General features: G+C 40.3%; 1 protein-coding gene across 2 annotated transcripts in view; it reads left to right on the forward strand.

Moving 5' to 3' along the window:
* EVC2 (EvC ciliary complex subunit 2) overlaps positions 1-27343 on the forward strand; it is a 212080-nt gene that overhangs the window by 138022 nt on the left and 46715 nt on the right. For both annotated transcript variants that reach the window (XM_089677395.1, XM_089677396.1), the window contains exons 16-19: positions 7911-8027; positions 15142-15369; positions 17679-17869; positions 24154-24241. In XM_089677395.1, the coding sequence (XP_089533521.1) occupies positions 7911-8027; positions 15142-15369; positions 17679-17869; positions 24154-24241 (624 nt within the window). The remainder of the gene's footprint in view (positions 1-7910; positions 8028-15141; positions 15370-17678; positions 17870-24153; positions 24242-27343) is intronic.

Below are 27343 nucleotides of genomic sequence, written 5' to 3' on the forward strand. Positions count from 1 at the left end.
ATTTGTAAAAAAATTTGAAAACCATTTATCATTTTCCTTCCACTTCACAATTATGTGCCACTTTGTGTTGATCTATCACATAAAATCCCAGTAAAATACATTTACGTTTTTAGTTGTAACATGACAAAATGTGGAAAATTTCAAGGGGTATGAATACTTTTTCAAGGCACTGTATATACAGTGGCCAGCTGTGAAGCAGTTAATCATATTTTTATATATATATATATATATATATATATATATATATATATATATATATATAAATATAATTTTTCCTTTCTTAACATGGTATTTGTTTCTCAGTGCATAGGGACCAGTTTGACAATTCTTCCAGAAGCACATTTGTGAGGTCAGGCACTCGGACGAGACGAGAAGGCCTGGCTCGCAGTCTCCGTTCTAATTCATTCCAACTTGTTCTATCGGGTTGAGGTCAGGACTTTGTGCAGGCCAGTCAAGTTCTTCCACCCCAAACTTGCTCATCCATGTCTTTATGGACCTTGCTTTGTGCACTGGTGCACAGTCATGTTGGAACAGGAGGGGTCATCCCCAAACTGTTACCACAAAGTTGGGAGTATGAAAATGTCCAAAATGTCTTGGTATGCTGACACCTTAAGAGTTCCCTTCACTGGAACTAAGGGGCCAAGTCCAACCCCTGAAAAACAACCCCACGCCATAATCCCCCTCCACCAAAATCTACATTTGGCACAATGCAGTTAGGCAAGTACTGGTCTGTCAAACGCCAAACCCAGATATGTCCATCGGATTGTCAGACAGAGAAGCGTGATTCATCACTCCACAGAACACGTCTCCACTGCTCTAGAGTCAAGTGGCAGCGTGCTTTATACCACTGCATCCAGCGCTTCGCATTACACTTGGTGATGTAAGGCTTGGATGCAGCTGCTCAGCTATGGAAACCCATTCCTTGAAGCTCTCTACGCACTGTTGTTGTGCTAATCTGAAGGCCACACGAAGTTTGGAGGTCTTTAGATATTGACTCTACAGGCAGATGACGACTTTTGCGCACTGTGCGCTTCAGCATGCACTGACCCTGCTCTGTCATTTTACGTGGCCTACCACTTTGTGGCTTGCTTTGAGTTGCTGTTGTTCCCAGTTGCTTCCACTTTGTTATAATACCACTAACAGTTGACTGTGGAATATTTATTAGCAAGGAAATTTCACGGATGGACTTATTGCACAGGTGGCAACCTATCATGGTACCATGCTTAAATTCACTGAGTGCCTGAGAGCGACCCATTCTTTCACAAATGTTTGTAGAAGCAGTCTGCATGCCTAGCTGCTTGCTTTTATACACCTGTGGCCATGAAGGTGATCGGAACATCTGAAACCAATGATTTCAAGGGGTGACCCAATCCTTTTGGCACTATAGTGTGTGTGTGTGTATGTATGTATGTATGTATGTATGTATATATATATATATATATATATATATATATATATACATCCCCATACCAGGATTCCCAGAGAGAGCACAGCACAAGAGGTTCACCCTCAGCTTAGTCTCTGAAATATCAATAAGAAGGGGGCTGGAATCAATGGCTGCCCTGGCTTTTTCACATGTGCTAAAATTTCAGCTTGAGCTATTGAGCTGTGTAAATAGACTTTTTACTATAGGAGGCAAAGGAAAAATAAGTAACTTGAAAGGAACTAAAGCTTCATCTTCTGACTCTCTGTGTACAAAAGCACTTTATATTACCTCTTTTCTTCTGAAGAAACTACCATTTCTTGATTTGGCTTAGTCCAGAAGATAATGCGAGGATCACTTAGAATTAATTGCTATGGATTAATGAACTAAGCTGAAATCTGGATAGTTGCTGTGGGGTATTGCATTGTGCCTGCAGTTACCAAATATTTCACATCCTAATTGCATGAGCCAAAAACATATATTCATCACAAGAAAAATGTTCATCTTTCATTAACATTTCCCTGGAGATTTTCCATTGTAATTGGGTTTTCTGGTTTGTAAGTGAATTATGTTGCCGTTGCTAGCCTGTTAGATGAAATATGCAGCCTCAAGACCTCTTGTTAACCGACTTTGATAAACCTACTTCCTGCTCTATCTCCAGGTCCCACAGGCCACGCAAAGTATGCTTTCTATTGAGATATTCGAGAACTGAGAAAAATATGATTACATAGCAATGTAATTTGAAATCCCAGCTTCCTACCTGCTGACATTCCATTTGTTTCTTATTTGCTAATTACACTTCCTCTGTTTTCTTTCTTCCGACTGCTCACTATCTGATTGCAGGAGATCCAATCAATGGCACCTGTCTGCATTTTACAGCATGTTCTGATTTAACTACACTGACATCAATGCGGCTTTTGTGTCTGGTTTCATTATCCATTTCTCTATATTATCTGGTCAAGTATTGACTGGTGTCACAAGGGCTTTTGCATAGCTACTATGTATTAATTAGGAGAATTGTGTTCAGAACGTCAGCGTGTTGAGTATAGAACTCTCCTTTATTTCATCAGGCCTTGCAGTTAGTGATGATTGACATTACTGGATTGCCTTCAGTTTATTTCGAATTCCAGCTTGGAGCTAAGGATTGTGTTTCCTCTTTGACCAGCAGTATAACGTTCTCCGAGGTGAGTCTCCAGGAGCACACTTCTGGAGACAACTGTTGATGTTGGCACGTGACCAAAGAAGATATATAGGAAAGATGTCCAGAAACTGAGTGGGCTTTGTTGGGTATATGGCATTCAAGCAAAGTCATGTAAAGACAGAGATGAAGACCACTTGCACACAATAGAGATGGTTGACATGCCAAGGTCAAGACCATTGTTAGATAAAATCCAAAAGGCAGCTTGGAGTTGCAAGCACAATGACCGCATCAGTATGTCAAAAAGATCAGGAGCAACCTTTTGGTTTTGTCTTGATGCACTGTTGAGTTATTTTCCTAAAGTAGAAGGCAACACTTTGTTATTTTAGATAGAGTAAGGGAGGGTTATAGCCCCTGTCAGGTTTACGTTTGCAAATTATATCCCATTGAGAAGATTTCCTCTTGCTTCCTGTCCCATAACCAAAACAGGAAGAGAGGAAATCCTTCCAGAGGGAGGGAATCCCTGGATGTCACCAGGGTCACTAAAATGAATGTCCCCATTGAAAGATTCCCCTCTATTACTGTTCTGGAGACAACCCAACATTTGGGATTTTCTTTCAGTTATAGTGATAATGGGAAACTGGACAGAGAGGATGAATCTCCTTAGGAGGGGCACAGACAGCAATAAATACTTGACAGGTGTTCTAATCCCTCTCCACTCTATCCAAAACTAAACCATGTTTTACCTTTAGTTATACTCTAAATCAGAGATATACTTGTGGCTTGTCTCTGCTGCTTTCTCATTTCCAGGCTAGGGTTAAATAGGTAATTTTAATTGCTTGCTGCATAGAGATACTGCAACTATAACTGCATTTTCAGTAAAGTGATACATTTGTACTTGTCTCGGCTTTGAAGAAATTCCAGTATGATAGGTTACCTTTAGTAAAGTCCTGCTTCAATTTACAACTCCTAGCAGCCTCCTGGCTCTGAGTGCATCCTGCTGTGCTCCGCTTAATACAGAGATGTTCAATTCTCCCATCTCCAAACAGCCCCTTATAGAGATGTCCTGCAAAGATGGATGGAAACACAGGGCCAGATCATGCTGCTGGAAACAGGATTTATTTTCAGGAAAATTGGCATTTTTTTCCACAGGCTGGAGGGACAGGAACAAATATATATTGTTTAGTAAAAGTGCAGCTACACATTAAAGCGGTATTAAAACCAAAAAATGCAAATGTTTATTATATTACAACTTACCAATTATTAGATGTGGTGACTGAATTCAATTTCTTTTGTAGGCTTTTTTCTTTTATTTTCACCAGGTGATCCTGTCATTAAGTATTTTGTTTTTCAGTAGCTGTCCTGCAGATGTGGAAGTTAGAGGGTTGAGGTAAACTATTTACCACTGACAGGGGTGCTTACAGTGTTTAGCTTTTATTTATGTAAAACCTTTATCCCAAAAAGAACAAAAAGATTGCTGTAACTGATTTTAAAGTGCTCTCTGGAGTTTGACTTCAATTTGTTTGTATCTAAATCTGCTAGTACATTTAAAATTCCCCTCTCCCCAGAACGACAGTGCTGCTGTCCAAAAGTGTCTTTGTTGCTCCTCCATGCAGAGCGTAGGCACTCAAATACAGTAAGAGTGTTACTGGCCAGATCACCTAGTGAAAATCGAGGGGGAAAAAAAACTAAAAAAAACAAATACAGCCACCACATATAAGAATTGGCAAGCTGCCATATGTTAACCCCTTGGTGCCGGCGCCTCCCAGCCCTTTAAGGGTTTCAGAAGCCGGGAGGTGGGGCGGGGTTTAGGGTCATGTGACCGCCGTTACACGCCGTCATGGTGGTCACATAATTGGGAAAGGTCCCGATCGAAAGAGGAGATCAGGACCTTTCCGTGAGTACCGGACATGTGCGCAGGGCGCGCTCTCAGCACATATGTTTTTCTTAATTGCACTCAAATGTGCGGCTGCTCAGCGTCAAGGCCAGACTCCGGGAGGCTGCACATTTGCGTGCGGCCGGCTCCAAGAGGTTAAATGTTTGGCTTTGTGTTTAATACGTCTTTAAGGCAAACCCCTCTTTTTCTTCAATGTACAGTTGCAAGAAAAAGTATGTGAACCCCTTGGGATTACGTGGAGTTTTGCATGAATTGGGCATAAAATGTGCTCTGAACGTCATCTAAGTCACAACAATAGAAGAACACAATCTGCTGAACATAATACTACACAAACATTAGCTGTTGCCATGGTTTAATTGCACATAACATGTAAACATTCACAGTGCAGGGAGGAAAAAGTATGTGAACCTTTGGACTTAATAACTGGTTGACCCTCCTTTGGCAGCAATAACCTCAACCAAACGTTTCCTGTAGTTGCAGATCAGACCTGCACAGCGATCTGGAGTAATTTTGGACCACTCCTCTTCACAAAACTGTTTCAGTGTAGCAATATTCTTGGGATGTCTGGTGTGAATCGCTCTCTTAAGGTCATACCACAGTATTTCAATCGGGTTGAGGTCAGGACTCTGACTGGGCCACTCCAGAAGGCGTATTCTGTGCTGCTGCAGCCATTGTTTTGTTGAATTACTTGTATGCTTTGGGTCATTGTCCTGTTGCATCACCCATCCTCTGCGGAGCTTCAGTTGGCAGACAGATGGTCGTACGTTTTCCTGCAAAATGTCTTGATAAACTCTGGAATTCATTTTCCCATCAATGACAACAATCCATCCAGGCCCTGAGGCAGCAAAGCAGCCCCAAACCATGATGCTCCCTCCGCCATGTTTTACAGTGGGGATGAGGTTTTGATGTTGGTGTGCTGTGCCTTTTTTTCTCCACACATAGTGTTGTGTGTTCTTCCCAAACAACTCAATCTTTGTTTCATCTGTCCACAGTATATTTTGCCAGTAGTGCTGTGGAACATCCAGGTGCTCTTTTGCAAACTTCAAACGTGCTGCAATATTCATATATATATTTTGGACAGCAATGGCTTCCTCCGTGGTGTCCTCCCATGTACTCCATTCTTGTTTAATGTTTTCCTTATTGTAGATGTGTCAACAAAAATGTTATCATGTGCCAGAGATTTCTGTAGGTCTTTAGCTGACACTCTGGGATTCTTCTTTACCTCATGCAGCATTCTGCGCTGTGCTCTTGCAGTCATTTTTACAGGACAACCACGCCTAGGGAGAGTAGCAACAGTGCTAAACTTTCTCCATTTGTAGACAGTCTATCTTACCGTGGACACATGAACATCAAGGCTTTTGGAGATACTTTTGTAACCCTTTCCAGCTTCATGCAAGTCAACAATTCTTGATCGTAGGTCTTCTGAGAGCTCTTTTCTGCGAGGCATGGTTCACATCAGACTGTGCTTTTTGAAACCAGTAAACCCAAAACAGGTGTGTGTTTTTTAAGGGCTGGATAGCTGTCAGCAACACATCCAATATCATCACACTGATTGGAGTCAAGGTTGGCTCACTCCTGGCTCCAATTAGCTCTGGGAGAAGTCATTAAGCTAGGGCCTCACATACTTTTTCCTCCCTGCACTGTGAATGTTTACATGTTATGTGCTATTAAACCATGGCAACATCTAATGTTTGTGTAGTATTATGTTCAGCAGATTGTGTTCTTCTATTGTTGTGACTTAGATGACGTTCAGAGAACATTTTATGCCCAATTCATGCAAAACTCCACGTAATCCCAATGGGTTCACATGCTTTTTCTTGCAACTGTAAATGTGCGTTTTGGTGCATTTTTAATGCGTTTTACCGCGTTCCAGTACAGTTCTGCGCAGGAAAAATGCATCCTGTTATGCTTTTTTTTTCTGCAACTGGAACACACTGGAACTGCAAGCACTGATGTGAAATATGACATTGACAACCATATAACCTACTTTCTGTGCATGTTGGATGCAGAAAAAAAGCTACTGAAATGCATGTAGTGTGAACTGGCCCTAAAAGTTTTGATAAGGCACTGGCTTTGTGTGGTGTATTCTTCCAAGTGAATGTCTAAGTCATGTAAATGTAGGATCCCTAAACAGTCAAGGCAGCCGTAACTTGAATTTTGGCAGATTCCTGCTAAATTAGCCGAAATTTCAGCTGTGGGTGGCCCTGTCAGCCTAGCTTGGTGGAAGATTGTTGGGCTACAATGACGGCATCCAATCAGATGCAGTCACGATTTGGGTGCTGTTACAGTATCGGAGGCTGTCAGAGTACAATAGCCGTCAGGGAAGATTCCTTTTTATTTCATCATTGGGCAGCACAGTGGCTAAATGGTTAGCACTTCTGCCTGGCAGTACTAGGTTCGTTGGTTCGAATCCCACCACCTGCCTGGAGTTTGCATGTTCTCCATGTGCCTGTGTGGGTTTCCTCCAGGTACTCCGGTTTCCTCCCACACTCCAAAGACATGCTGGTAGGTTAATTGGATCCTGTCTAAATTGGCCCTAGTATGTGTGTGTATAAATGTGAGTTAGGGACCTTAGATTGTGCGCCCCTTGGGGGTTAGGTACTGATGTGAATGTACAATATATATATATATGTAAAGCGCTGCGTAAATTGACGGTGCTATATAAGTACCTGAAATAAATAAATAATCGTTCAGCCCCGCATATATGGCTAGCCTTAGTGCCATAGTACTGGCCAAGATCCAGTCATTTTAATTTTGTGACCATGTGGTCTCTCTGACAGCCAGTGAAATTGATGGCATTGACAATCAAACTTATCTCTGTATCTAACTGTTCTCAGCAGGCGAGGTGCTAGATATGGGAAAGAGATTTTTGCTTCATATTTGTTACCATGAAGCAAAAAATTAGCCATAGCAAGACCGCAAAATATATAACCTATTTCTTGCTAGAAATGTCAAACTATCTTATCTATTTGTGGTTCTACCAGAATGATCTACCAGTGCTGAAAAAACAGTAATGATGATCAAGTATAAAACGTAACATCATGGTTGAAAAGCAGGCAACCAGAGGTGACATACCCTTTGTATATACAGAGTGTGTGTGTGTATATATATATATACACATACATTTTTAATGCATTGTCTCTAAAACCTAAATTCTACTTTGGCATTGAAGCTCTAAAAACCTATCAGTAACAAATATGTCTTTTGAATCCCCATTAATGGCAATTTTTCTCTGCAAGCCGTTTCTCTCGTGACTCTTGTAGAGAAAAGAAATACTGACACATATTCTTGCTAGTAGTAGGCACATTGCCCTCATTTTTCAGCAGTATTTTCAGTGAAGATGCTTTCTTCATTCAAGAAAAATATGTTTTATTTGCATAGCCTGGTTTATTCCCATGGAATAAGCTCCTGTGCAATTGCTTATTATTTTTTTTTTGTTCTATTTTATGCAGTCAGGTTCAAAGACGATGAAACATCCTCAGGACAGAGCGGCGGAGATCCTGAAGAAATCTGCAGAGGATAAAGTCTTGATTTATGAAGCACAAATTACAGATGACAAGATTAAGCAGGTAACGAAAATGAGATACGACCAGATCAGACGGTGAAGACTTATCCAGTTACATGAATGTTTACTTTTGATTTGCAGTTTCTGGCTGTATGAAAATAAGTCTTGGTTCAAGAAATAAGACCCATTTAATCGTGTGCAGGAACAAGCCCTCTTGGGGTCTGTTCAGTTCAGATTTAGCTGATGCTTAGTTTTGGTTCAGGGCCTTGAAGAGAAGGTTATTAAAGGGGTCATGTATGCAAATATGGAATTTCTGTGCCAAGGCCTAATATTATGAACATAGTTATGTTTTGCACTGATATTTACCAGTTTTTAAACTGTTAACACAGACTTCTACACTTGTCAGTTACTGGGTTCAAGAAATGATACAATCATAGAGAGGATGCAAATGACATTGCAGTGAGCAGAGAGAAGCAAGTCATACAATGGACAGCCACTAATTTATAAATGTATAGATGTCCTGGGATAATGTTACAGGCAACATGTTCATTCTGACATTGTCTTATTTAGATCACTTATAGGAAATCTATGCATATACAGCATACACTTTCATTTTATAACAATACAAACAATAGTTATTTTTGACAATCCAATATGTTTACTTTCAAAATTTCCTTTCATGTTGTGAGTTCGGCCTGTCTGCTGGCCATCTCTTTCCACAACGTTCTGGATTCCTTGCATGCTTTGCGGACTGCAATCAGTGATTCCTGCACTGACTCCTCTTTCCGAAACTCAAGAACAAACATAAAACCTATGTGGCAAACTTCTAGTGTAAAAATGCAAATAAATAAGAAAAAAACTGGCCTTTAGAAAATACAAATTGAAAGGGACTTCCTTAGCATTTCAGAGTTACAAGGAATGCAGTAAGAGATGCAAAAGGACAATCAAGGCAAATAAACAGAATACAGGCATTTACTGATATAGTAGGTAAATAAATTCCCAAAAAATTTCAAATATATTAATGCAGGGGTCTCCAGACTTTTCAAACAAAGGGCCAATATACTGTCCTTCAGACTTTAGGAGGGCCGGATTGGGGCCAGCGAGGTTAGAAAATGTCCTGACCCCAGCATCGGTGAGAATAAACATGGCCTTAGGGTTGTTGGTCAGTAGGAGGCGTAGTGCCCCGCCATTGGTATTAGTGGGAAGAATAGTACCATTACTGGTTTCATGGCCCATTGTTGGTCTCAGTGGAAGGAATAGTGCCCCAAGGGCCGTATAAAGGGTAGCAAAGGGCCACATCCAGCCCTTGGGCTGCAATTTAGAGACCCCTGTATTAATGTATCAAATTATTTTTCTCTTTCATATGAACAAAAAAGACAGATGCTCAGCATAGTAATGCTAATAACATTGTACTGAATGTACCTCTTTGGCTGACAGAAATCAAGGTTCAAAACACACTAGAAAAACTAAATGTGAATAAATCACCAGTAACAGATGGCCTACACCTGCTAGTCCTCAAAGAACTTAGCATGGTATACCTAACCACTATTTCTAATTTTTAAAGACATCTTATTAACCTGAATGGTCCAACTGATTGACAACATACAGCAGATGTGCTACAAATATTCAAAAAGGGTTGAGATGTATACCAGGAAAATACAGGTCAGTCAGCCTAACATCAATGGTATGTAAGGCATTTGAGGTAATGGCAAATGGACTATATTCACGAATTTGTCTGCAATAAAGGTATTATAGGTAATAACCAACATGGATTTATGAAGAGTGGTTCTCATCAAACCAACCTGGTAATATTCTATGAGGAATTGTGTAGAAATTTAGATGGTGGAAGGCCAGTGGACTTGGCACATGTAGATTTTGCTGATGCATTCAATACTGTATCTCCATAAAGGTTTAATTTACAAATTAAGATCTATTGATGTTGAAAGAAATGTACAGTGCATCCAGAAAGTATTCACAGCACTTAACTTTTGCCACATTTTGTTATGTTACAGTCTTATTCCAAAATGGATTAAATTCATTTTTTTCCTCAACATTCTACAAACAATACCCCATAATGACAAAGTGAAAGAAGTTCATTTTGAAATCTTTGCAATTTATTAAAAATAAAAAACGAAAAAACCCTCACATGTACATAAGTATTCACAGCCTTTGCTCAATACTTTGTTGAAGCCCCTTTAGCACCAATTACAGCCTCAAGTTGTTTTGAGTATGATGCTACAAGCTTAGCACATCTATGTTGGGGCAATTTCTCCCATTCTTCTTTGCAGTACCATCAGCTCTATCAGGTTGGATGGGGAGCGTTGGTGCACAGCCATTTTCAGATCTCTCCAGAGATGTTCAATCAGGTTCAAGTCTGGGCTCTGGTTGGGCTAGTCCAGGAGATTAACAGAGTTAGCCCATAGCCACTCCTTATGTGTGCTTAGGGTAATTGTCCTGTTGAATGATGAGAAAATATGTAAAAAACATTTCACGCTGCTACTAGAAACGATGGGACTATTGAGACAGCAACACACACCTGGCTATACCACTAGCAAAAAACAACAAACAGAAAATTGATGTTGCGCTAATCACAACAATGCCACAGACATTCCAAGACAAATAATGAGATGAGAAGACAATAGATAATACACCATAACATAATCAGTAAATGGAAGGAATATAAGAGTGAAGGGAAAGGTGAAATAATAAAGGTCCAAAATGTGGACCAAAAGGTGCAACAGACAATAAACTGTGACCATGGACAAAACGCAGGGAAATGATCAGGGAAAAATAAAATATTAACTAAATCACAGTAATAGTGGGACATATGAGTCCGTCATAACATAAATGAAACAACGTGAATACAACTGATGAGAGGGTGGAGCAAAATGTGAAAAATACAAATTGAAGTGCTTAAATATTAAAAGTGGACAAACCACTTATCACAGAAGAATGACAATAACAACGCACAGTGAGGCCAAAAAATGTGACCATGCGACTAAAGGATCATAACACCATGTGCATCAAAAGGCCATGTGACATAAAATGACTAATACGTGGCCATATACATACCATAAATAAATGTGGCAAACATATATAGAGTGCAACTAGTAAAAAACAGAAAATGGTGATACAAACGCACAGTGAAACCAAATAAATGTATTACTGTGCAACGGAAAATACAATAACACAATGAAGAAATAAATAACGTGACAAAAAAAAATATATCATAAATGCGAAATAAAGTCCATGTGGAAAAACGTCCAACAAAAACGTAAAATGAATCAAGCTGGAACAGTGCAAATATAGATAAAAACCTCTTGCCTGCCTCATTGGCTGGGTAACATTACAGGTGAAACTCGAAAAATTAGAATATCGTGCAAAAGTTCATTTATTTCAGTAATGCAACTTAAGAGGTGAAACTAATATATGAGATAGACTCATTACATGCAAAGCATGATAGTTCAAGCCGTGATTTGTCATAATTGTGATGATTATGGCTTACAGCTCATGAAAACCCCAAATCCACAATCTCAGAAAATTAGAATATTGTGAAAAGGTGCAATATTCTCGGCTCAAAGTGTCCCACTCTAATCAGCTAATTAAGCCATAACACCTGCAAAGGGTTCCTGAGCCTTTAAATGGTCTCTCAGTCTGGTTCAGTAGGAATCACAATCATGGGAAAGACTGCTGACCTGACAGTTGTGCAGAAAACCATCATTGACACCCTCCATAAGGAGGGAAAGCCTTAAAAGGTAATTGCAAAAGAAGTTGGATGTTCCCAAAGTGCTGTATCAAAGGACATTAATAGAAAGTTATGTGGAAGGGAAAAGTGTGGAAGAAAGAGGTGCACAAGCAACAGGGATGACCGCAGCCTGGAGAGGATTGTCAGAAAAAGGCCATTCAAAAGTGTTGGGGACTTTCACAAGGAGTGGACTGAGGCTGGAGTCAGTACATCAAGAGCCACTACACCCAGACAGATCATGGATATGGGCTTCAAATGTCGTATTCCTCTTGTTAAGCTGCTCCTGAACAACAAACAACGTCATAAGCGTCTTACCTGGGCTAAAGAAAAACAGACCTGGTCTATTGCTCAGTGGTCCAAAGTCCTCTTTTCTGATGAGAGCAACTTTTGCATGTTGTTTGGAAACCAAGGACTCAGAGTATGGAGGAAGAATGGAGAGGCACACACTGCAAGATGCTTGAAGTCCAGTGTGAAGTTTCCACAGTCTGTGTTGATTTGGGGAGCCATGTCATTTGCTGGTGTTGGTTCACTGTGCTTCATTAAGTCCAGGGTCAACGCAGCCGTCTACCAGGAGATTTTGGAGCACTTCATGCTTCCTTCCGCAGACGAACTTTATGGGGATGCTGACTTCATTTTCCAGCAGGACTTGGCACCTGCCCACACTGCCAAAAGCACCAAACCTGGTTCAATGACTGTGGGATTACTGTGCATGATTCTCCAGCAAACTCGCCTGACCTAAACCCCATAGAGAATCTATGGGGCATTGCCAAGAGAAAGATGAGAGACATGAGACCGAACAATGCAGAAGAGCTGAAGGCCGCTATTGAAGCATCCTGGTCTTCCATAACACCTCAGCAGTGCCACAGGCTGATAGCTTCCATGCCACGCCGCATTAAGGCAGTAATTGCTGCAAAAGGGGCCCAAACCAAGTACTGAGTACATATGCATGCTTATACTTTTCAGAGGTCCGATATTGTTCTATGTACAATCCTTGTTTTATTGATTGCATGTAATATTCTAATTTTCTGAGATTGTGGATTTGGGGTTTTCATGAGCTGTAAGCCATAATCTCCACAATTATGACAAATCACAGCTTGAACTATCTTGCTTTGCATGTAATGAGTCTATCTCATATATTAGTTTCACCTTTTAAGTTGCATTACTGAAATAAATGAACTTTTGCACGATATTCTAATTTTTCGGGTTTCACCTGTATATCTGTTCTAAAGCAATGGCACTTTTTTATGACACAATAATCCAAATAGTTGCAAATCCAAATAGTTAAATAAGATGCTAAAGGGTTGTGACCAGTGAAAATTCTGAATTATCCCACTGCACACCGCTATACATCCTTACATATTTCAAGCAAATTATTTTCATAAAACCTTAGTTCATATACTGTATATTGCAATATATGTTCAAGCTGGCCAATTGCATCAAAGTGCTTCCTCTCTGGCCGCTCCCTATTCTACTTTGTAAAATGCAAAATACTTGACTTGTTGATAGCAAACTCTAAAGGAGCACACCAGTGGGACAGGAAGGCGCAGCTGGGGAGAGCTACAGACTTAGGCTTGGTCACAGATCTGCTTTTTGCAATAGAAATGAAGACATGATGTGCTCTGATCCAAATATTTAAAATTTACAGTAACAAATAAGGTGCTAAATGGTTGTGACCATATGTTAACAATGTTTGGAAGTGGCAGTCATCTTTGGCCCCAAGTCTTGTTTGGTCTAGTGTAAAGCAGAATTTCCCTGACAAGCAACAGAAAACATTTTTTCACTTTTACCAGTAATGTTGAAAGCTGCTTGTCTTTTGAGAAACCAAGTGGCTCCCTGTATTAGACCCCTTTTACACGGGGCGGACTCCAGCAGCATATCCACCTGCTCAGTGAGGAATCTGTTTGCTGCTCCCTGCTGAGCAGGCGTATCACGGGCCCATGTCCGCTCCGCTTATGCAGAGCAGACATGGACACAGCCTGCTGTTCTCTATGGGGTGGTCGGATGGAAACAGACTGCCTGTCCATTTCCATCTGACTGCCATCCAATCCGATGGAATACTAAACAGATACTAAATAAATGTCCTTTATGGCCACAATGTATTTATAGTAAATTACTTTTATGTTTAGATACATGAATCTGTCATTATTTTAGCTTTTTGTTTTCCCCAGTGCAGCAGCACTCATGATAGAAGAGAAAGGGGCAGTAAACTGTGCAAACCAAAGTTGTAATGCTTTGCATGGTTCTTTCAGTCTTTTAAAAGTAAAGTGTGGGATTTAAAAAAACAAACCATCAAACTCACCTAGGTGGATACAGCAGTGATCCGATGCTGCATCTATCACTCACTGCTTCTAAGACCAAGAACTGTGTGATCAAAGATTGCTGGTCACTCAGTTCTTGGTCTTTAGTGAGCAGAGAGCCAGTGTCTGTCAGTCCCCGGCTCTCTGCTCTGCCCCTCCAGCACTCACAGGAATGCCGGGCTGTGGAGAGGCAGGAGCAGGTTGCTGCCAATTAGGCACCTGGGAGAACCTGAAATTATAGTTGGGATCCCTCCAGACCAGCCTGAGTGAAGTCAGCAGAACTAAGTGTACTCCTCTGAACCACAGGAGAAGTATGACTAAATGAGCTTTGGCCCTACTTCTCCTTTTAACAATGTAAACATGCATTTAAGAGAGTACAAAAGTAGACATGACAAAGGGTGTAGACTTTCAGCAAACATATACTTTGCGTAATGTTACTCATTGGGTGGATGAGAATATTTTCATTATTTTTGGATGAGGATGGGTTAACCAAAGCACACTGAAGGATGTTTGCAGCTAAAAGAGAGAAGTTGGCCTTACACCTGTAGCATTTTGTTAGAAATGTGTCATTTACAGAACATTTGTACATTTGAATAAGAGTTAAGGGGGGGGGGCAATCTAACAAGAAACAAAATTGAAGGATAGCATGGAAAATTTTTGTTGAGTCTAATGGGAACCATCAAAATCGTAATAGTCGAATTTACTCCCAGACCAGAAAAACTGTAACTAATTTTATGCACATGCATTTATCAGTGTTATTCCGGAATGTTTTATGAAAATCACACATTGGCATGGTATTTGAACAAAAAATTTTCAAAATTATTCAAGTCTATGAAGACACCATTCAATGGTGGATAAAGTTGTTTATATACTTTCTTGACTGAATGAACTGAATTCCCTTTACATGGGATCCTGTTATTGATTAGGATTTCTGTCTGGTGCTTAAGCCTTCTCTTGGTAATGTTTACAAGCTAAGCAAGTGAAGCTGTTGCATATATTTGTTTATATACGGTAGTTCCATATGGCAGGAGTGAGCTCACTAGATGGGGGGAAAGTCTGTTTTTCTGACAGTTGGATATGTTTAACCAATCAATGTCACAATAGACAGTTCATAGTCTTCTCTTTGTATTTTATAGTTGCGTGGAGAGCTCCTGCTGCAGCGAGTACACAAACTGAAGGCCAGAGAGTATAAGCTGGGAGAATATCTGACTTCTTTACAGTTCCAGATTGTTAATAGCAAATCAAAGATTTTCGCTGTCCACTTGGCCCTTCTTCATCTGCAGTCCCTTTTATTAGAAGAGGAGACAAAGTCCGTAACGCACAACACATCAGAGTACGAACAGCTTCTTCTCACACTAAATCAGGTGAGAGCTAGTTGATTTTTTAAAACCTTGCTGTGATTCCTTAACAGAAGGTAAGTCTGGAGCTGTCTTCATCTAACCTGATGTCGCAGTTGTAAAAACAGAAACCTAAACCATCAATAAATATTATCAGGGCTGCTGATTAGAGGGTAGCTGCTGTAGGGGGCCCGGGCAGCAGAGGAATTGGATATGGACAGGAGAGGACATGATTGGCAAAGGAAGGGAAGGAGGGGGGGGCCAATTAGAGGAACTGATCCCCTGGGTGTCTCCTCTGCAGCAGCTAATAACTGGTTTATCCTCCTCTCCCTCCCATCGGCTTTCAGCTGTTGCAGGGAGACACACGGGATCGGTTTCTGTCCAGAATTCGATTCCCCCTACTGCCTGCTAATAATGATTTTATTGTATTCTTAATGAAAGTATAATTTTAATATTTGGGGGGGGGGGTGGCTGGCAGGCTGTCCGGGCCCTGTAATTTCTAACAGCAACTCTGAATAATATACTTAGTATCTGTCTGTGATTACCAGCCTGTGGACTAAGAGCTACATGTTATGTGCAACTTTTTTGCTTCGGATCTCTGTAATCCCTGGATGTATCTGACTATACCTGTATATACAGGTCATGCAAACAAAACCAACCAGAGGTTCCTACTTGCATATATAAAGTTTCATATTAAGATGTATAGCAAATTTATTAAATGTGTATATACTGTATTTGTCAAATTGTCAGAACATCGGTTTCCTTCCATACGCAGTCATATAGAATTTTCTGTAACTGCCAAAGTAAAATTTCTGCTATATCCAGATGGGCACCAGTTTACAAACGCCTGAGTTATTCAGGCTGGATATTCCATAATTGTTACCAACTGCTCTTAGTTTTCTTCCTTACAGTGTTTTAGTATGCCATACCCTTAGATGTGAAAAGATGTCAAAGTTACAGAGCATCAAACCTTTTTTAATGACCTGTGTTTCTTAAATATTAGGATTTACTGTACTACAAACCAGTATACATTTCCTCTTTCAGAGGGTATGTTAGTGTATTTTTTGTTTTTACAGATTTTTAATTTAAAAAAAAACATTAAGCTGGACAGGGAATATCTATCTCCAATATTTCTTCAGCACAGCACTAGGTAGGAGTCTCTAAAAAAGTATTGCCATATAATTGTCCAATGATGTAAGCGGCTGCTTCTATATAACATGGCTTGGTAATTATTTTATGTCTTTTTATTTTCTTTGTAAGAGTGTGACATTTAAGCGTGCAACTAATGCAAGCAAGAAATCAGAAATGTAAATCCAGGAGATGGCCAGGTTTTAAGGGGAAAAGGGTTTAAAGTGGATCACCTGCTCTGCAAAAGGAGAAGTAAAAAAGATACCCAAGTTTTATATAGTTTACCTTGTTCTTGAATCTCTTGCAATTTCATCTGCACATGGAGACAAAGATAGCTTTGCATATTATATCTGTAAACCCTGGACAGTGGTTTGTGATTACCTACAATCCCATATTGCTCCTGATAGCCAGGTGACATGTTGCTTAGGGGAAAAAAATCAAAATACTCAAAATAAGACATTTTTTGACCAAATTATTTCTTTAAATTGCCTGTACTCTAGCTCAATTCACAGTATATAAAAAAAACACTTTATCACATGGAGCCAGTCTCTCTCCCTTCATAGAACCAAGCACCACATTAATTACTTCCTGCATAATACCTTGTGTTTAGACTGTTCAGTCCGATTACACTGGCCTGAGCACTCAACCATCTAAGCCATCATTTAGAAATGAACTCTGATATAGATTACTCTAGATCTTTCCTCTTCCTCATAGTCTCTGCTTTGATGATCAAAGAGGAACTGAACTCTGGGAAAAAATGCAAGAAGAGGGCAAAGGACTAGTCACCAGTGTAGCCTTTGACCTCCCTGCAGCTGATCCTTTCCAGTTAGACTTAAATGCTTTGTTCTGCACCCTAGTACACTAGTGTATTCTGACAGTGATATGTTTACCAGCCATCAGAATACAATGATTACTGCTGGAAGCTATAGCCGCTGGCAGTGATAACACAATAAAAAAAAACCAGGCTGTTTGACTGAACCTGAACCAAACAGCCCATAGAAGTAGCAAAATTAGGCCAGTTCCTGCTGAACAATCCAAATTCGATCGGTCTATGGTCGACTTTAATCCCACATTGCATATATACAGCTACAAGGCTGCAGGTAGAGGTACAGAAACAATACTGCTTAGACACCATTCACATTTCTAATTGTTCCCTATAACATCGAAAATCTTCACTCTTTCTGTTCAACATGTGTGTTCACATTTAGGAAATAAGAGAGATGGATAAAAATTTGGAGACTTGGAAACAAAGAGAGATCACATCCAGTAAATTGCAAGAGGAAGACCAGGCCCATATTACAGCAGAGGTATCTTGTGAAAACGATGGCTTGCCTGTATCGGCCACTCTGAGAAAGGCACTTAACAGAAGGAAATACTTCACAAATCTCTACCGTGACAAGTAAGTGATTTTTGTAGATGACTGACCATCACACCTACCTACACATTAGCAAAATGACACACCTACCTACTCCACATTAGCAAAATGACACACCTACCTACTCTATACAACTGATTTTAGAAAGAGACTTCTCATGTTACATTTGCCAAAAGCCTCCACCTCCTAGCATTTTTTTACATATAGCATTTAGTTCTATGCTTATGGATCCGGAATGGCATATTCAATAAACGCATATCGGTGTGATGGTCAGATGTGTATAAGGATTTGAACATATAGTGCAGCTGCACACAAAGAAGCATATTCTTTTCTAACAAAGGGCCCATGCACAAACACAAAACATGATCAAATTTAAACAATTCAGTTTCTGTCTTTAGGAAGAGAACAATTACTATAGATTATTTGCTAACTTTAAGACCTTCATGAGATAAGTTGGAAAATCACCTAGTAATGTTTGCTGTTCTCTGCTGCATGTACCTGCAAAAAAAAATTAATGAAAAGGAGAGAAGGGCTAGCACCTCCATGAGCCTTTCGTTATTTAATTGAACAGAAACTTTCAGGAACCCAGAGATTTCCACGATGCAAAATACCAACTTTATTTTAAAAATCTGCATTTTAGCCCATCACTTCTTGCCTCCTGTGCCTCTTTATAGGTTAATATTCTGCTCATTAGATGTGTTTATTATGATGGGAACAAAACATCAAAAACAAGTGGGAGGAAGTGGGGCAAAGTGCTGACCATTCAGCTGAAAAATGTAACTTCCAAGGTTATGACACTCTTCAAACAGGGGTTCTTATTTGGACGTATCTGTACCCCTTAAGTGTTTGGTAACCAAATGATATAGATATTGGGCTGGATCAATGGATTAAGCAACACATCATTTATTTGATTTCCAAGAAGTTCCAAGAAAGAAAGCTAATTTCAAAAAGGCAGGGCTGGATATCAAATCGTTTTGATGTGAGCAGATATAGCTCAGCGATGAGGGCAATGAATGTTTTGGTTCCCTTCACTACTTATCTCCATAAAACAGAATTCTCTGCATTATTGAACCTCATATCTCAGTGAAGAAATAGACTTGATGTATCAAATGACATGCAGGTAACCTTGCCAGTAACTGTACCTCAACTCCATGTGGTTTTTTTTTTTCCAAAAACAACCTAGAATTTTACTAGCTGTAGCTACTGTGTGTATTTATGAATTGCCATTTTATATAAATATATGTGATACAATTTTTATGATTTCCTTTAACTGTTCTGTTTTAGCTCTCTATATGTAAAGTAAACACAAGCTATTGCCATGCCTTGAAATCATACTGGTACCTATTAGAACTGGTAATGATGATGATTATGACAGTTTGGCAAAAGAGGGTATGGGGACATATTGGGCATTGCAGTAATCGTAAAGTAAGTTAGAAACCCATGCTCTAAAAGATAATAGAAGAAATGCGAAGGGATCTCCCAGGTGTCTGAATGTGATTCCTACTTGCAGTTTGTTATTGGATTTCAGTGTATACAGTATATAGGACCAGAGAAGAGATACGCTGACAAAATACATATGCTTCTATAGAGGATACATCCAATGTACAATATACAGTGAATCTTTATGCTGGTTAAAGTGCACCTCTAGAGCGACATAGGGGGTCATTGAGGACAAGGAATGAAAGGAGGTACTAGACTCCTGCAAGAAGGTTTATCCCAAAATACAGTCAGGACCATAAATATTGGGACATTGACACAATTCTAACATTTTTGGCTCTATACACCACCACAATGGATTTGAAATGAAACAAAAGATGTGCTTTAACTGCAGACTGTCAGCTTTAATTTGAGGGTATTTACATCCAAATCAGGTAAACGGTGTAGGAATTACAATAGTTTGCATATGTGCCTTCCACTTGTTAAGGGACCAAAAGTAATGGGACAATTGACTTCTCAGCTGTCCCATGGCCAGGTGTGTGTTATTCCCTCATTATCCCAATTACAATGAGCAGATAAAAGGTCCAAGGTTCATTTCAAGTGTGCTATTTGCGTTTGGAATCTGTTGCTGTCAACTCTCAAGATGAGATCCAAAGAGCTGTTACTATCAGTGAAGCAAGCCATCATTAGGCTGAAAAAACAAAACAAACCCCTCTGAGAGATAGCAAAAACATTAGGCATGGCCAAAACAACTGTTTGGAACATTCTTAAAAAGAAGGAACGCACCGGTGAGCTCAGCAATACCAAAAGACCCGGAAGACCACGGAAAACAACTGTGGTGGATGACCGAAGAATTCTTTCCCTGGTGAAGAAAACACCCTTCACAACAGTTGGCCAGATCAAGAACACTCTCCAGGAGGTAGGTGTATGTGTGTCAAAGTCAACAATCAAGAGAAGACTTCACCAGAGTGAATACAGAGGGTTCACCACAAGATGTAAACCATTGGTGAGCCTCTTTATTGATGATGTGACTGCTGACAAAAGCAGCAGGATGAATTCTGAAGTGTTTCGGGCAATATTATCTGCTCATATTCAGCCAAATGCTTCAGAACTCATTGGACGTCGCTTCACAGTGCAGATGGACAATGACCCAAAGCATACTGCAAAAGCAACCAAAGAGTTTTTTAAGGGAAAGAAGTGGAATGTTATGCAATGGCCAAGTCAATCACCTGACCTGAATCCGATTGAGCATGCATTTCACTTGCTGCAGACAAAACTGAAGGGAAAATGCCCCAAGAACAAGCAGGAACTGAAAACAGTTGCAGTAGAGGCCTGGCAGAGCATCACCAGGGATGAAACCCAGCGTCTGGTGATGTCTATGCGTTCCAGACTTCAGGCTGTAATTGGCTCCAAGTATTAAAAAGTGAAAGTTTGATTTATGATTATTATTCTGTCCCATTACTTTTGGTCCCTTAACAAGTGGGAGGCACATATGCAAACTGTTGCAATTCCTACACCGTTCACCTGATTTGGATGTAAATACCCTCAAATTAAAGCTGACAGTCTGCAGTTAAAGCACATCTTGTTCGTTTCATTTCAAATCCATTGTGGTGGTGTATAGAGCCAAAAATGTTAAAATTGTGTCGATGTCCCAATATTTATGGACCTGACTCTATCTGATCGCCTTACCCAACTCTATATTGTTCACAGGATATATCTCACAACAACATGTCTAGTACAATTCAGAGCTGAGCAGGACTCCCAGTGCCCTAAATGTCGCATATCCCTGGGCACGTTTGGGCATCTGCTTTGGCACTGTCTGTGGGTGAGCGGTTTTTAGTACCCGGTGATCCAATTTCTGCATAACCGCATGGGGTTCCCTGTTTCCGTGGACCCTAAATCCTACTTACTGGGCGTTTTCCCTGATCCAGATGTGGATAAACATCGGACTTCGTTTTTATTTGAAACTTTGTTTAGTGCCAGGAAATTGGTAGCCCACCACTGGATGCAGGCGCTTCCTCCCACTCTGGAGGAGTGAATAGCTGACATCAATAACACTCTCCCTCTAAAGAAATTAATATATATTCATAGAGGTTGCCCTTCCAAATATAATAAAAATTGGGACTGTTGGTTTCAAACTGTAGACACCTGTTCTTAAAAATGATTACGTTTTGGATTTGTTCTGTATAAGGGCTGTGTACTTGATTTCCACTATACTTAATATAGATGCATGTATGAGCTCACATAGTGTACTTTTAGCGGAATAGGGAGGGAATATTTATTTTATTTGGGGATGTGCTGCTTGTTTTGTACTACCCGCCACTCAAACTCTTATGCAGGTCCCACTATTTTTTTTAAGACTACGTATTTTGTGCTGTAACCTCTTGTCTTTAAAATAAACTTTTACACTGTATATCTAAAGCCAATTTTTTTTCTTAGTTTTGGATAGAGCAGGGAATCAATAAACTCATTAGGTGTCCTATTGGAGAGATTCCCCTTCACTTTCTCTCTTGTATTTCTTTGCAGAATATGAAATTGTGCTTCTGTAACATAAATTCACACACTACAAAAATACCTGAACCACAAGAAAAAAAAAGAGCCTAATAAAAATGTAGTTTTTCAAGTGTCCAATCTAATCTTAAATACCTAACCAAAAAAAATTAAACCGCAATAAAATTGTGACCATTTCATGTGTTCCTTGTGCTGCTTTTCCTGTGCATCCACCCAGTGCAAAAAAACAAAGCTCTACCACCTGATAATGGAAGCTACCCTCCAGGGTTAATTGGCCTTTTAATTACAGAAAAATGCAAAAGCACATAATCCTTATATTTAAGATCCATATGCAATCTGACAACTTTTATTCCTGCAACTTTGTCTCCAAGATAGCATAATATAGTTGCTCATAATAAACAGAAGTAGACAGAAAACTATAGTGTAATTCTATTTATTTAAAGGAACAATAACAACCAACAGATGCCCTCACTTGTGCTAAGTTCACACTTGTTTATTCTTTGAAAAGCGATCTGTGGTATCACCTGTCAACTTGATATGCTGTGTTGAATTTGCCATGGCTCCAGTGCAAAACATCACAGTCGCAGGATGTGGACAGCCCCCATTGGCTATATAGTAGACTTTACGTGGGTGGTCAAAGTAGGGTTTTTAACGCCCTGTTTTTAACACCCCACCCCCCTTTCCTGTGTGGAGGCCTTGTGGCAAGCGCATCAAGCACTATGTATATCTCATTTGCTGCTATATCCCCAACATCCACAGAGGCTGGCTATTAACCATGCACACACTTCCAGCCTCTGCATGCACAACTGGTTTTCATCAGTTGACTTCACCAAGATGTTTTAGTACAGGCTCTTTTATTGCTGTGCGTTTCATATATATTGTACATTCATCCTGCCCTCAAGGAGCCTACAGTCTAAAGTTCCCAACTCACATTCATACATACACTAGGGCCAATTTACACAGGAGCTAGTTAACCTACCAGCATGTCTATAACGTGTGAAAGGAAACCCATGCATGCACAAAGAGAACATGCAAACGCCAGGTAGGAGGTGCCATGGTTGGGATTCCAACCAATGACCCCCAGTGCTGCTAGACAGAAATGCTAAGCACTTAGCCACTGTGCTGCCCAATATGTTATATGAAACCTCTCTAAAGTAAGGGAAACCTTAGACAGTTGTTACTGGAACAAGTGTCCCGGTTGAGGGATTTTCTCTTTATTGCTGTTTAAATGATAACTGAAAATTTTGGATTTTCACTTTCAGTCTTAGGGAAAATGGATCACCAAGACAAACAGAATGAATCTCCACAGCAGGGACACATACAACAATAAAACCCAAAAAGGATTTTAACCAAAGCTAAAAAAATAAGCTTCAGATATACCGTACTTTAACTTTATGTCCCAGAGACACAACAAAAGGAGATTTCCATTTTCTATCATGGTGACAATGGTCTGAATGACAAATGGAGCAGATAAATCTTTCCAGGAGGGAGATAGAAATTACAGCATTTTTTTTTATTCTATATTTCAGGCACATCACATGAATAAACTGTCAGGCAATAATACACATCTTAGTGAACCATGTAAACAGGAATAATTTGCATGAACAGTCAAGCTAAATAGTGAAGAATATAACATCCCATAGAATACATTATTTTCACATCAAATGCAAATCTTTTGCCTATAATTGGGATATCATTCCTTACAGTGATTTTACAATTCCTTGCTGTAGCTAAAATGGAAAAACATATTATAGACTTTAGGTACAGTTCAGATAAAAAGGTTCTTTTTGAGGACCTGATCATTCTTGATGAAATAGAAGTTCTCGTGAATGGCTTTCACTTTCAGCTTGATGGCACTGGAAACGCCTAAACTCAATTACGATGTAGAGTGTATATAGAAATGAGTAAAAAAAAAAAAAATCAAAAACAAATACAATAAATGTTACCTACCAAGAGGGCATGGTTTCTGGAGCCTAGATAAGATGGTATATCAGTTTATGGGGATGTTGGGCGCTGACTTCAACTGCGGTTTTGTGAGGAAATAAAGCCTGCACATTTTGACATAGACAAGAAATTGGTTTGAGATCCATTAGTATCACATTTTTCTCCCTATTCATGGTATATTAAATGCTAATGGTTCATAGGTTTGATTTTTATCTGACAAATTCATAAGCAATGCACTTATGTAAAAACCTTTCAGAAGCATTATAGCATTTTCTTTGCCAGTCAGTCAGTATCTGCTCTCCAGGGAGAGGACCAGTATTCTTCATTTGACAGTGGAATGTACTGCAGGATGAACAAGGGTCACTTTATCGTACTTGAGATGATCATATTTATTTATTTCACTATGCTTTCTTTAGAATGCAGAGAGAGGAAATGGAGTATGCACTGGTGGAAGATCAAGAGGAAAGAGCCCAAGTGTATGCAATGCAAAGACTATACAACCAGGTACTGGTCAGTACAATGACATTGAAAGAAATGCGACTGCCCAAATCATAAATTGCTGGATTAAAAGGCAGCAAAATGACAAGAAATAGTGATATTTAAAGAAAATATATTTAAAATATGCAGATTAAAAGGATTACTGTGAGTGGATCCAAAACTAAAACATTTTTTACCCTAATGCAAAAATTTTACAGCTTTCTGTCCTCCTGCTTAATCGATCCACACACAGCTGCATATCTTCTCTCCCTGCTCTCCCCGCTCTTCCTCTTCACACAGGGACTCGGGCCACAGCAGCAGCCATTGGTATTGGTGAGAAAGAAGCGGGGGGGAGGGGCAAGCAGCGCTGTGTGTGTGTCTATGGAGCACAGCTCCATAGACACACAGCGCAGGAGCGAGTACGTACTGTATGCACCCATAGTCCCCCATATGGGGCACATGGAGACCCAAGAAGAGGTGGTTTGGGGCTTCTCTGTGTAAAACTATTACAAAGAGCAGGTCAGTATAACATGTTTAATAATTTAATAAAAAAAAATTAACACTTTTAAGGTGGGGGTGTTCAACCTTTTTGACTTTCTTGGGCCACATTGGAAGAAGAGGAATTGTCATGGGTCGCACATAAAATACAGCAACAAGGATAGTTGATAAGCAGAAAAGATCAGGCAGACCACAAGTTAACGATCACTAATATAGATAGTGTACCTATCTGAGCAATAAAACTTAATTTTTTTTTAAATATGTTTTTATGTAAAACTACACCTGGGTAACATAAAACTAGTGCGATATTTGACACTGTTTTTGATACACTAACGTATCAGTATCTGGTTCGTCGGATGTAGTAGCAATTCTCAATTAATTCTCAAGGTGCTCATAAGATATTTTGGTTCTAATTTTGCCCTGCGTATGCTTCATCCTTAAAAATAGTTGCTCACAAATATAGGTTCTACTGAAAACTGATGACATGAATAAGGTGTGATTGTGAAGAGTGGGAGATTTTTCTTTGGGAAGATAAAACTTCTAAAAGTCCAGCAGAGAGACACTGTCAATTTTTTTTTTTTTTGGGTGCATGTGTTTGCTAAGTGTAAACATGTTTTACAAAAAATTCCCCCCTAAAAATTAGCAATTTGTGTTTTGATGGAGGAGGAACCTGAACATGGCTGCTGTGGGGAGCGAGCGGCACTAGCTCCTTGCTAGGTCCCGCTTCCCGACCTCCCCAGTGACCCTTAGTAGGAACCGACTCACCGGAGTCTGGAGGGCCGTGGAGTAGAGCCCAGAGAGCCGGAGATGGGAGCTGGACGGAGGCTGCAGTGACGCGCCGGTTCCCCTGGTGCTTCACGAGAGAGAGATCCAAGCGGCTGGGAGGCGAGGTGACGTTGCTGGAGCACGTGACCAGCCGCGGAGGATCTTTGGGGGAAAGAGGAAGCCGGCCGGCGTCCTGATGTGACAGGGAGCCGCCGGCTTACTGTTACCGGCTTACTGTTGCCTATAACCCCCAGCTTACTGCTGCCTATAACCCCTGGCCGGCTGATCGGCCCTGGGTCAGGGAGACCCGGGAGTACCAGGAGACCCACCGTGCATCCCTGGGACGAATCCCAATGAGAAAAGCGAAAAAAGAGGCACAGCATCGGAAACCCAGAGGAATCCCCCCCAGGACTGAGCTGCTGTGAAAGCCCTCCACTCAAGCTTGGAGCCACCGTCCTGAGAAGAGAAGGGTGAGTGAGAGCTGTTGGGGGCTTATTGCGTAGTGGACCCCTGAGTAACATCGGGGACCAAGGGGTGAAAGAGGGGAGGATTCCCTGGGTTTAGAAGAGAAGAGTCCCAGGTGCCCTAGGAGAGCAAAACATAAGGAAAAATAGCAAGCCTGTCTGGTCCACAAATCATAAAGGAGCGGTATAACCCCATCTAGAGAATATAGAAGACAAAAGACATATAGAGGATATGAAAAATAAAGGTCCTAAGGGAGCAGGGCTCAAAGGGTCTCAAACAGGCACGATAAAGAAATTTACATCATATGGAAATATTACGCCAGAAAGGGCCCAAGGCGCAAGTGCAAAAGGGGAAATGGACACTAGCTCAGGAAATAGTCCTAGATTATCATTGGGTATGAACAGCAGCTGTAGCCAACAAATAGCGGATGGCTTGGGAAAAAAAGAATCTGACGGTGAACTACAAGTACCAAATAAGAAGGAGATGATAGAAATGTTTCAAAGTTTGGAGAAAACGATAAAACACGAAATGACAGCTATTTGAAATGATTTAGGGCATCTGCTATCGAGAATGGAAGAAACAGAGGAGAAAGTTAAAACCCAGGCCCAAACCATAATCTAAGGAAAAAAACAACCCATTTGGAGAAAACTTAGAAAAAATTGCTCTATAGGATGGAAATTCAAGAAAATAAAGAAAGAAGGTGTAACCTTAGAGTTTGAGGAATTCCAGAGTCTGCAAAAGGGGAAACATTATATGAACTAGTTAATAAAATTTTAGACTCCATAAGAGACAGACCTGAAACAGACGGGATCAAACCAGATGGAGTGTTCAGAATAGGAAAGTTCAAACAAGCTACTGAGAAGGAAAGATCGAGAGATATAATTGTCCAGTTCCAAAAATCTGGGGTCAAAGATGAGATATGGAAGAAGATCAAGGGAAGATCATTAAGTATGGAGATCTGACTATCCAAATTTATGCGGACTTAACATCAGAGACTCTATGGAGAAGGAGATCCCTGAGACCCCTGTTGGAGCAAATGAGAAAACAGAATGTGCAGTATAGATGGGGTACCTCAGCATCTCTAATTGGCTGGAAAAATGGGGTTACAGCTTATCTGAGATTCCCGGAGGAACTGAGAGATTTTTATGATAGACTGGGCTTGCAAAGAATGGAGATAGCTGGGTGGGAAGAAGAAGAAGAAGAAAAAGGAGATACGGATGATACAAGAAAAGAGGACTGGCAGCGGGTCGGGGGGAGAGGGAGGGAGGCCCCGGGGTTGGGGAGAGAAAGGAGGGAGAATTAAGTAATAAATATGCTTTTTTTTTTTTCCCCTTTTTTTTTTCTCTCTGACCCCCCTTGTCTCTCCCCTGTCGATGTGGAAGCCCTTCTGGAAGCTCCGGT

This window comes from Staurois parvus, unplaced genomic scaffold (genome assembly GCF_062004578.1).
Source record: "Staurois parvus isolate SC_StPar_1 unplaced genomic scaffold, SC_StPar_1.0 ptg000186l, whole genome shotgun sequence".
Classification (NCBI taxonomy): domain Eukaryota; kingdom Metazoa; phylum Chordata; class Amphibia; order Anura; family Ranidae; genus Staurois; species Staurois parvus.